This window comes from Ylistrum balloti, unplaced genomic scaffold, assembly GCF_031769215.1.
Source record: "Ylistrum balloti isolate Yb309-2 unplaced genomic scaffold, AGI_CSIRO_Ybal_v1 Utg370066, whole genome shotgun sequence".
In the NCBI taxonomy this organism is placed as follows: domain Eukaryota; kingdom Metazoa; phylum Mollusca; class Bivalvia; order Pectinida; family Pectinidae; genus Ylistrum; species Ylistrum balloti.
In genome coordinates, this window is record NW_026782111.1 from 341546 (window position 1) to 353159 (window position 11614).

The 11614-nt window shown below is 37.0% G+C and overlaps 1 protein-coding gene across 1 annotated transcript in view; it reads left to right on the forward strand.

The window, feature by feature from the left end:
- The window catches only part of LOC132549583 (beta-1,4-galactosyltransferase 7-like), an 83956-nt gene extending 81897 nt beyond the window's left edge, over nt 1–2059 (forward strand). Inside the window, exon 5 of the mRNA XM_060213524.1 lies at nt 1829–2059. Within this exon, the coding sequence (XP_060069507.1) occupies nt 1829–2059 (231 nt within the window). The remainder of the gene's footprint in view (nt 1–1828) is intronic.
- The last annotated feature ends 9555 nt before the right edge of the window (nt 2060–11614 follow it).

Below are 11614 nucleotides of genomic sequence, written 5' to 3' on the forward strand. Positions count from 1 at the left end.
AAAGAAATTCCACACAAGGAAGACGTTCTGTGAGATTTGCCTGCTTGTTTTGGCCGCTGTGCGTAGATTAAGAATACTCCCAATAATCAATTATAATAATAATCGGACGAAACTTGTAGACGAATCTCACAAAACGTCTTCCTTGTATTTCGTTTCCATTTTTGGTAATTAAATGTGCAAAAGAAAAATTTTACTGTAAATTCTTAAGTAAGTAAACAAGGAAGTCTAGCTGTGGTTTCTATTACGTTTCGACGTCTGTTCGAATTCTATGTTTTAATCACTATAACTTAAAGTCTTTTTTTTCAGAATTTGATTTTTTTTTCATTAATCAATAAATTTTTCTTTCATTTCGATGATTTGCGTTACCAATTGCTTGCGAAAAATACGTTATGAAATGAGATCGGTATCATATTTGTTTTATTAAATGACTGTCGCCATGTAATAATTTAACTGTATGTAATAATGCTATGTACTTCAAAGACAGTCTGAAATGTACATGAAGTTCTACCTATATGTTCCCGAAGGTTTAAATAAAATCAATTTAAAGACAAATTCTATAGTGAGGGGTTGTTGGTCAATGTTAATATTGAGTCCTTGAATGACTTACTAAAATGTCATTCTAGCATAAATTTCTATATCTAGTGACATTTTTCTTCTTCCATTTGGTCAGTATATGTCAGGATGTAATGACAGTGTAGCACAACCAAATTTCTGACTGTTAATGAAAAAACCGCTATAGTATACTTGTATCTTTTATTGTTGCTGGGTTGATACTGCAAAGTCATATATATTTGTGGGGCTCAATTTAAATAGTTTATCAAAAAAATCATGAACTCGTGGACAATTGATTTTTCGGATATATCTCAATAAATCTACTGAAAATAATTTTTCGGTAGATCACGTGACATATCAATTCTTGGATTAATATCGCAACGAAATTCAACGAAAATAAATTCCGCGCGAAAATGAATGACTTTACAGTACGAGGATAACCAGTGAATTAGATTCTAGGATAAACAGCAACTAATCCTTTATCTATTTTACAACACTTCGTCCCTGGTTCACTTAAAATTCTTAAAGGATAAAACAACAGTTTCCTTGCTTGAATTCTTAAGGCCTTAATTCTATGTTCCTTGTACAATAGTTGCTTTGTTCTTCGTTGTGCCAATAAGAACTTGTTTTTGTCCGTTTTCTTTTCTCCCTCTCATAGCTTTCCTTTTGAAGACAACCTTCTGTTCCCCATTCTTCATATAACTTTGGCTGTTGCGAGTAAATATACCTTTACACGTGCAGTTAATATTGATAGATATGTCCAAATAAATCTACTTATATGAATCTTAAACATTTTATAGACATATGAATTCGTAGATTAAGAATACCTACAATAATCAATGAAAATTAGCCCCCACGAAAATTAATGGTATTGCAGTAATTGTTTACGTATTAACGAACGATAATGAAAGTAGTGATTAATATGCAGATCGTAATCAGTAATACCTCATAATTATGTCAAATAAATCAATTTAACCGTAAATAGCTACGTGATGAAGTCATCAATCATGATCGCCCTAATCACAGTTGACGTCTGATTTATGACACTGATTTCAATTTACTCTGTCAGATATTTCAATAATATTTTGATATGAAACGCACGGTGAAACGAAAGAGCTTTCACTGAAATATAAGTAGGCTCGAATTAGATTCTGGCGTCTTCACGATCAATTCATTCGTGTATATCACTTTACATTTCTAAAGTCACAGTGTTCTTTACAACACAAATGGTTTGATTTGGAAATCGCTGGCTGCAAAATATTCATTATCAATCCAGGAGGTGTATACGTTGACAGAGGGCGGAAGACTCAACCGTACTGTAGATTCAACTGTACAAATCATGTACAGAGTGAAAGAGAGCGGAAAAATACCGCAGATGTATACATACCGTGACGAAGGATTCAACAGTACCGAAGATGTTTACCGTGACGGAGGACTCAATAGTACCGAAGCTGTATACAGTGACGGAGGACTCAATAGTACAGAACGTATATACAGTGAGGGATGACTCAATAGTACCGAAGGTGTTTACAGTGACGGAGGACTCAATAGTACCAAAGGTGTTTACAGTGACGAAGGACTCAATAGTACCGAAGCTGTATACAGTGACGGAGGACTCAATAGTACAGAACGTATATACAGTGAGGGAGGACTCAACAGTACCGAATCTGTATACAGTGAGGGATGACTCAATAGTACAGAACATATATACAGTGACAGAGGACTCAATAGTACCGAAGGTTTATACAGTGACGGAGGACTCAATAGTAATGAAGGTTTATACAGTGACGGAGGACTCAATAGTACCAAGGGTTTATACAGTGACGGAGGACTCGACAGTACCGAAGGTTTATACAATGACGGAGGACTTAATAGTACCGAAGGTTTATACAGTGACGGAGGACTCAAAAGTACCGGAGGTGTTCACAGTGGCGGAGGACTCAATAGTACCGAAGGTGCATACAGTGAAGATGGACTCAATAGTACTGAAGGAGTATACAGTGACGGAGAACTCAATATTACTGAAGCTGTATAGTGTGACGGAGAACTCAATACTACCGAAGGTGTTTTCAGTGACGGAGGACTCAGCAGTATCGAAGGTGTATACAGTGACGGAGGACTCAATAGTACCGAAGGTTTATACAGGGACGGAGGACTTAATAGTACCGAAGGTGTTTACAGTGACGGTAGGCGGAGGACTTTATAGTACCGAAGCTGTCTACTGTGACGAAGGACTCAATGGTACTGAAGGTGTATACAGTAACGGAGGACTCAATAGTACCGAAGCTGTATACTGTGACGGAGGACTCAATAGTACCGAAATTATATAGAATGAGGGAGGACTCAATAGTACCGAGGCTGTATACAGTGACAGAGGACTCAATAGTACCGAAGCTGTATACTGTGACGGAGGACTCAACAGTACCGAAATTATATAGAATGAGGGAGGACTCAATAGTGCCGAGGCTGTATATAGTGACAGAGGACTCAATAGTACCGAAGGTGTTTACAGTGACGGAGGACTCAATAGTACCAAAGGTGTTTACAGTGACGAAGGACTCAATAGTACCGAAGCTGTATACAGTGACGGAGGACTCAATAGTACAGAACGTATATACAGTGAGGGAGGACTCAACAGTATCGAATCTGTATACAGTGAGGGATGACTCAATAGTACAGAACATATATACAGTGACAGAGGACTCAATAGTACCGAATGTTTATACAGTGACGGAGGACTCAATAGTAATGAAGGTTTATACAGTGACGGAGGACTCAATAGTACCGATTCAGTGACGGACTCAAAAGTACTGAAGGTGTTTACAGTGACGGAGGACTCAAAAGTACTGAAGGTGTTTAAAGTGACGGAGGGCGGGGGACTCAATGGTACTGAAGGTGTACACAGTGACGGAGGACTCGACAATACCGTAGTTATATACAGTGACGGAGGACTCAAAAATTCGAAGGCATATAGAGGGGCGGGGGATTCGACAATACCGTAGTTATATACAGTGACGGAGGACTCGACAATACCGTAGTTATATACGGAGACGGAGGACTCGACAGTATCGTAGTTATATACGGAGACGGAGGACTCGACAGTACCGTAGTTATATACGGAGACGGAGGACTCGACAGTACCGTAGTTATATAAAGTGACGGAGGACTCGACAATACCGAAGGTTTATACAGTGACGGAGGACTCAATAGTACCAAAGGTGTTTACAGTGACGAAGGACTCAATAGTACCGAAGCTGTATACAGTGACGGAGAAGGTTTATACAGTGACGGAGGACTCGACAGGGATACCGAAGAACATATATACAGTGACAGAGGATCAATAGTACCGAATGTTTATACAGTGACGGAGGACTCCACAGATTCGAAGGTTTATACAGTGACGGAGGACTTAATAGTACCGAAGGTTTATACAGTGACGGAGGACTTAATAGTACCGAAGGTTTATACAGTGACGGAGGACTCGACAGTACCGTAGTTATATACAGTGACGGAGGACTCGACAGTACCGTAGTTATATACAGAGACGGAGGACTCGACAGTACCGTAGTTATATACAGAGACGGAGTACTCAACAATGCCGTAGTTATATACGGAGACGGAGGACTCGACAGTACCGTAGTTATATACGGAGACGGAGGACTCGACAGTACCGTAGTTATATACAGTGACGGAGGACTCGACAATACCGAAGGTTTATACAGTGACGGAGGACTTAATAGTACCGAAGGTTTATACAGTGACGGAGGACTCAATAGTACCGAAGGTTTATACAGTGACGGAGGACTTAATAGTACCGAAGGTTTATACAGTGACGGAGGACTTAATAGTACCGAAGGTTTATACAGTGACGGAGGACTTAATAGTACCGAAGGTTGATTCAGTGACAGAGGACTCGACAGTACCGAAGGTTTATACAGTGACGGAGGACTTAATAGTACCGAAGGTTTATACAGTGACGGAGGACTCGACAGTACCGAAGGTTTATACAGTGACGGAGGACTTAATAGTACCGAAGGTTTATACAGTGACGGAGGACTCAATAGTACCGAAGGTTTATACAGTGACGGAGGACTTAATAGTACCGAAGGTTTATACAGTGACGGAGGACTCGACAATACCGAAGGTTTATACAGTGACGGAGGACTTAATAGTACCGAAGGTTTATACAGTGACGGAGGACTCGACAGTACCGTAGTTATATACAGAGACGGAGGACTCAACAATGCCGTAGTTATATACAGAGACGGAGGACTCGACAGTACCGTAGTTATATACAGAGACGGAGGACTCGACAGTACCGTAGTAATATACAGAGACGGAGTACTCAACAATGCCGTAGTTATATACAGAGACGGAGGACTCGACAGTACCGTAGTTATATACAGTGACGGAGGACTCGACAGTACCGTAGTTATATACAGAGACGGAGGACTCGACAGTACCGTAGTTATATACAGTCGTAGTTATATACAGAGACGGAGGACTCGACAGTACCGTAGTTATATACAGTGACGGAGGACTCGACAGTACCGTAGTTATATACAGAGACGGAGGACTCGACAGTACCGTAGTTATATACAGAGACGGAGGACTCGACAGTACCGTAGTTATATACAGAGACGGAGGACTCGACAGTACCGTAGTTATATACAGAGACGGAGGACTCGACAGTACCGTAGTTATATACAGAGACGGAGGACTCGACAGTACCGTAGTTATATACAGTGACGGAGGACTCGACAGTACCGTAGTTATATACAGAGACGGAGGACTCGACAGTACCGTAGTTATATACAGTGACGGAGGACTCGACAATACCGTAGTTATATACAGAGACGGAGGACTCAATGATATCGACGGAGGACTTAATAGTACCGTAGCTGTATACATTGACAGATGATGAAAGGCTGAACAGATCAGATCGAAGAAAACCCGCTTACATACATGCCCTGTGGCTTTTACATGTCTTAGTTTATTCGATATACAATAACTTGATTAATGATTAATTATAAATTATCATTCAATCCGGGTTCTCATAGAAAAAAAATCATCGTTTTCTCAATGTGAAAATACCGATTATTTATTGACTTGTACTTGTAACTAAAAATTGTCAGCTCAGTCTTCCATGACTTCTCTGAACTGCTTACCAAACAATGTATTAAAATATGTTTAAATGAATAAATAAAAAAATTGTTATTCATCTCATTAGTAAACAAATTGTGACTGATTTATCTGAGTTAATTTAAATATTAAGAATATTAATGAGCAATATATTACCTCATCTTTGTAACCACAATCGTAATCAGTTACAAAAACGGACATTATAATTATGTTTGAATGTCAAAACTTAATTACATTTACATGTCTTTTTAGTGTGCACCGTAACTGTCACTCAATAAATAAAAGGAAAAATAGGACAACGTAAGATAAAAAATTTATTACGGCTGAAAATGATATTCAGAATTATAAATCTACAAGATAGATTATAATATAAAATTAAAATTAGAAAATTTTAAATGATGTATGTTGTTCTTTTTGAAAGTTAAATTATGAATTATATGAATTTATCTGCTATAACGTGTATATAAAACAAACTGATTTGCATAAGTAAATAAGGTACTGAATAATACATAACAATGAAAATCGATATTCATGTCTAACTTTGTTGTATTGCTATTTGTTTACAAGCTAATATGACAGATACTGGGTAAATAATGTGATGAATGTTTGTTAAGGTATAGGAGTTGTGTATATACAACATCAATATCATTAATCTACACTTCCTTTTAATAATTATGTTTAAATTTGCATCTTAATTTAATTTGAATCCGCAATATAGAATACAAATAATAAATATGTATCTTATCTGCATGCAAATGAGTTTGTTATCGTGATAAAGGTTGCGTCTATCGGCGCCTAATAAACAAAAAAAGGTTATGTGAATACATTTCTTGTCACATAGTGTATATTGTATTCTACTAGAAATATATCATTAAAGTTACTTTGATCTATTTGTATATAGTTTAATAGTATATTACTAAAATTAACCAACCATTCAAAAATTTGTCTAAAACCTTACTGCTCAGTGACAACGTATGTGTACATTTTAAATCTGTGTCTGTTCCGATTTCCCTGTTATATATTTATAATAGGAAATATCTTCTGTAACTGTACTGTATTTCATGGATTACGTTTGTTTCATCGTAAATATTGCATCATTTTCTGCGTAGTGACAATTCAGGCCATCAGCATCACTAGCGAGTCCTAGGAGGACGACCCGGATGTATAATGCAACATCACTGATAAATCCTAGAAGGATGAAACAGTTGTATGATGTAATTTCGCTGACGAGTTCTAGAAGGACGAAACATCGGTATGGTGCAGTATCATCGACGAGTCCCTAGAAGGACGAAACAGTTGTATGATGTAGCATCATTGAAGAGTCCTAGAAGGACGAAAGTGGTGTATGATTTAGCATTACTGACGAGTTCTAGAAGGACGAAACAGTTGTATGATGTAGCATCATTGAAGAGTCCTAGAAGGACGAAACTGGTGTATAATTTAGCATTACTGACGAGTTCTAGAAGGACGAAACAGTTGTATGATGTAGCATCATTGAAGAGTCCTAGAAGGACGAAACTGGTGTATGATTTAGCATTACTGACGAGTTCTAGAAGGACGAAACAGTTGTATGATGTAGCATCATTGAAGAGTCCTAGAAGGACGAAACTGGTGTATGATTTAGCATTACTGACGAGTTCTAGAAGGACGAAACTGGTGTATGATGTAACATCACTGACTCGTCTTATAAGGACGGAATAGATGCATGATGCAGCATCACTGACGAGTCCTAGAAAGACAAAACAGCTGTATGATGTAGCATTACTGACGAGTTCTAGAAGGACGAAACAGTTGTATGAAGTTATATCACTGACGAGTCCTAGAAGGACGAAACAGTATATGATGCAGTTTAATTCATTACTATTTGTTTATGCTGTATCTGATTCTAAATTTGTATCGAAAAATGCTATATATATTTCATTTTATTTTGTAGAAACTTATGTTAAATTGAATTAACTAACCGTGTAAACTCCAGGAACCCTTACCCTTTTTACTCGCAAGAGATTTGATAAATAAGCAATGCATTCGTAATGTTATATCCAAAAATAGGCAGCAAAACTGGATATCTGGAGCGTCGTCCTTGGTTCATATACAATTTGATAACCTTTTATTTATAAACTCAGCTTGTGCAAATAACGCATCATGACTAGGCATGTGACGTCATCGCGCGTGTAAATGTTAAATTGATTTCATTCATCGTGTCTTCAAAATGACCTTCATTCAGGTACGGAAGTTATGTCTTTGAGTAGTCACATTACAGATGCGTCCAGGATTTGGAATGGTATGAATAAATGAATAATTTTTTCAGATTCAATAAAGAAACGAAACGGAAAATATCCCATTTAGGTTGACTGTTGATCATGTCTTTTTCTAGTTGGGATTTATAAATATGGTTACAAGGAGTTGATGTTTTGTCAGTGTTAAAGTTGTATATCGAAGTTAAGGTCCCACCTAGTTTATTTTGTCTAAACTGTTAATTGTTTCCCGCTCAAAGTTAATTAACACAGAGAAGTTTCTCTCAGAATTTGTTCGGTATTATAATTTCAAAAAGTACTGTGTAATGATAAAGTATCTTATACTACTACTAACTTAACTTGCTTCTAAAACTGAAACTAATGCCAGTTTAATCATTAACATGGTATTTTTGTACAATACTTTACACGAGCTGAAAATTGTTTCGGAAAAATGAATTCTGAAACAAAGAGGTTTAGATTTTACATGAAACATATTTGACGAATTAATATCCCCACTACCGCCTAAAATATAATTCGTGAAATATTGGGACACGTGTGTAAAGATTTGTTTGAAATGAAAATCGCGAAAATGCTGACCCGTGAAAATTATCAGCCATAAAGTATGTGGTCTTTCATTAGTTTTATTACATACTTCACGAAATAGGTGTTGTGAAAAAAACTGAGAGGATTACAAAATAAGACAGTAGATTTCGCTTCAGTCTCCTAAGAATTTATTTCGTTACATGGATCGACGTTCGGCCTCAGAGGCGATTTTCATTGGCGTTTATATCGGAAGTTCAAATAAGAATGTTTAAAAATATAGATTTGATAAGCAATGGTCAAATAGATTCTGGCAATTTTTGATAATAATCAAAATAATTCCAGACGTTTTTGCCTACATCCATCATTTATTCTGTTATGTTCTATTGTTATTCTGAATTCTCTTTGTGCGGTCCTGAATTTTTATCACAATGTAGTCATATACTCATCATTTCAGAATTAAATTGATCAACAAAAGTTACAACTTTGCAAAACTGTAGTCGCCATATGGTTAAACAAATTAAAATTACCACCCTTTAGCCTCATCAGAATATCTGGTGTCTCTACAAGTAATTGATAACCGAGGACGAAAGAGGTGCATCGGTGATATAAATATAGGGATCACACAATTATTATGTTCATAACTGTACACAGACTGTGCATGGCACACACCACTACGGAACCCCATCAGTAAATAATGTCACATTGTTTAATTAAGGCATATTTCAGCCCCATAGCTCAAACATCAGTTTCGCGTAACAGCATATGCGCGTGGACAAATCAAATTAACGCTAAGGGAAGCAGAAGATTACAGACTGAAGTTGAAGGTGGGCGGAAGCGAATATTTTGGGATCTTTTATGACAGGTAGGGGGCCTATAATCAAATACCCTATTAGGGTCCATTAGTCACGCGAAATGGTCAATGTGTAAAATGGTCCTCGGTAGGAGTGGATATGTGATCATGCCCAGCCGGGTGCAGCGTCAAGCTTGCAGATGAATATGATGTGTAAATTTAACTAATTGTTATATTAAATAAACCGTTGTGGTGACTATTTGATCGGCGCTGTATGTGTTCAAATGGGTAGATGTCCTAATGTATCTTTAAGTACAATGGTGAATAAAGGTGGGCGGGTCTGGATCTCTGTGTGTCCCCAATGAAGATGATAACCAAAGCCGACTGTCAACCACTAACCCAACAGATCGGTAGGGGCCGACCATACCATCAAAGGAGACCTGACCCGACACGGAGGGTTACTAATTATAGAGCAGGTGGACGAGAGGAAACCAAGTAAAGCGGTGTAATTGATATTCGCTTCGCTTCACTATGATACAGTGTAACCAGGCAGATCCTCTAATTGAAAGTTTGATGCTCTACTATCTCTCTTCTTCCGAACCCCTTTTCAGTTTTGTATTTTCAATACAGTACACCAGCCACAACGAAGATAGTACACTTTAAAATCTAGATTTTCCAATCATTGCTAGATTTCCTAACTTGTTTCATAATTAATAAGTGATCAGACGAAAAAAGGTTTATGACGTAAATCGCTCCAACAGTTACACTATCCTTTCCCTCACAATCAAATCTCTAAGCGCTCTGGGATTCATTATAGTTGCGAATGTCGAAATTAGCCTTCTTTTTCTTCTCCAAGTAATATTTCCGAAACTTCAATTAACCGTCTTTTTTAGCGTTAATTTTCTTTAATTGGGAAACTTTTCTACGACGTAAATGGTGATAGTAATAGCCCGGCATGTTAGAATATGTGCCATTTACTGAGGCCGCTACAGACAATGAATGTTCGGCAGTCGACCTTTGTTCATTAAGACTTGACAACTATAGGGAATGTATTACACAGCCACTCACCAAGAACACATAAATGGTTGTAGATATAATGATTAGTATATACCTACCAGCCTACATCTACATTTGTAAACGAAACAAAACCAATTGGTACAGAACCAATTAACAATACTGTGATAAAGAAGAGAGGTTCCGAAAGGACAAACGTACACCAGAGGAGAGAGGTCCTGAAAGGACAAATGTACAATACAGAATGGTTCTGAAAGTACGAGCATGAAAAAGAAAGAGGTCCGGAAACGGCAAACATGCAACAGAGAAAGTTCTGAGAGGACAATATAAGAGAGAGTGGTTCTGAAGTCACAAACATTTAAAATAGAGAGGTTCTGGAGTTACATTCATACAACTAAGAGAGGTTCTAAAAGGACAAACAAATAACAGAGAGAAGTTCTGAAGGAACAGCCATATGACAGCGAGAAGTACTGAAGGGACAAACATACAACATAATCTTATCTCTCATTCAAACTATACCTCATATGTTGTCTTCAACATTTTCTACACTCGGTATGAAATCTTAGACGGATATTGACCAAGACACATTCTGCCATGTTGAACTTGAATATTTGACATCAGCAGACTATTATTTAATCCTTAATTATTTTCTCTGGTCTGGTTCCCCTTTCTATACTTGTGAGGTCAAATATCACAAAACACAGTCCAAATATTATATAATTAAACATAATTCCAAATGTCATACAAATATTTAAATACATATCGTACAATTTACTTGCTTGCGCTCATAAGCATATCAATTAAAGGTATTTTTTTCAAAATAAGTGTCTTCGGCTTTTAGTCAGAAGAGAGACGCTAACCTTTAAAAAATTATTTTTGTAGATTTTCTTAAGAACATATTTGGTTGATTTTGTATTCCATGAAACATTGAATTCAATAAACGAATTCAATCCCCTTTTCAGAACGACCATTCATTGTCAAGGATTTATCTGTAAAGTTTCGGATTGTGTGAAAATAAGTCATTATCTAAAGCATATAATTAGGATTTACGAGCAACACACGTGAACATGTTCTTTATAGTTTAGTATTATAAAAAGAAAAAAAACAAAAAACAAAAAAGCGACATGTGTTTAAAATTAACATCATCTCAGACGGCTGTGAAAAATATCAATTTTTCCTCATAGCAACTATTGTTCCATCCGAATATTATCAGATTCCAGAATTTCGAAATATGAATGCCTGTTCTTTTTTTTCGACATGCTAAAATATCATTTGATGAGTCACGCATTGTAAACATTCGTTTAATACATATTGTTTCATTGATTTTTATTTCAGATTC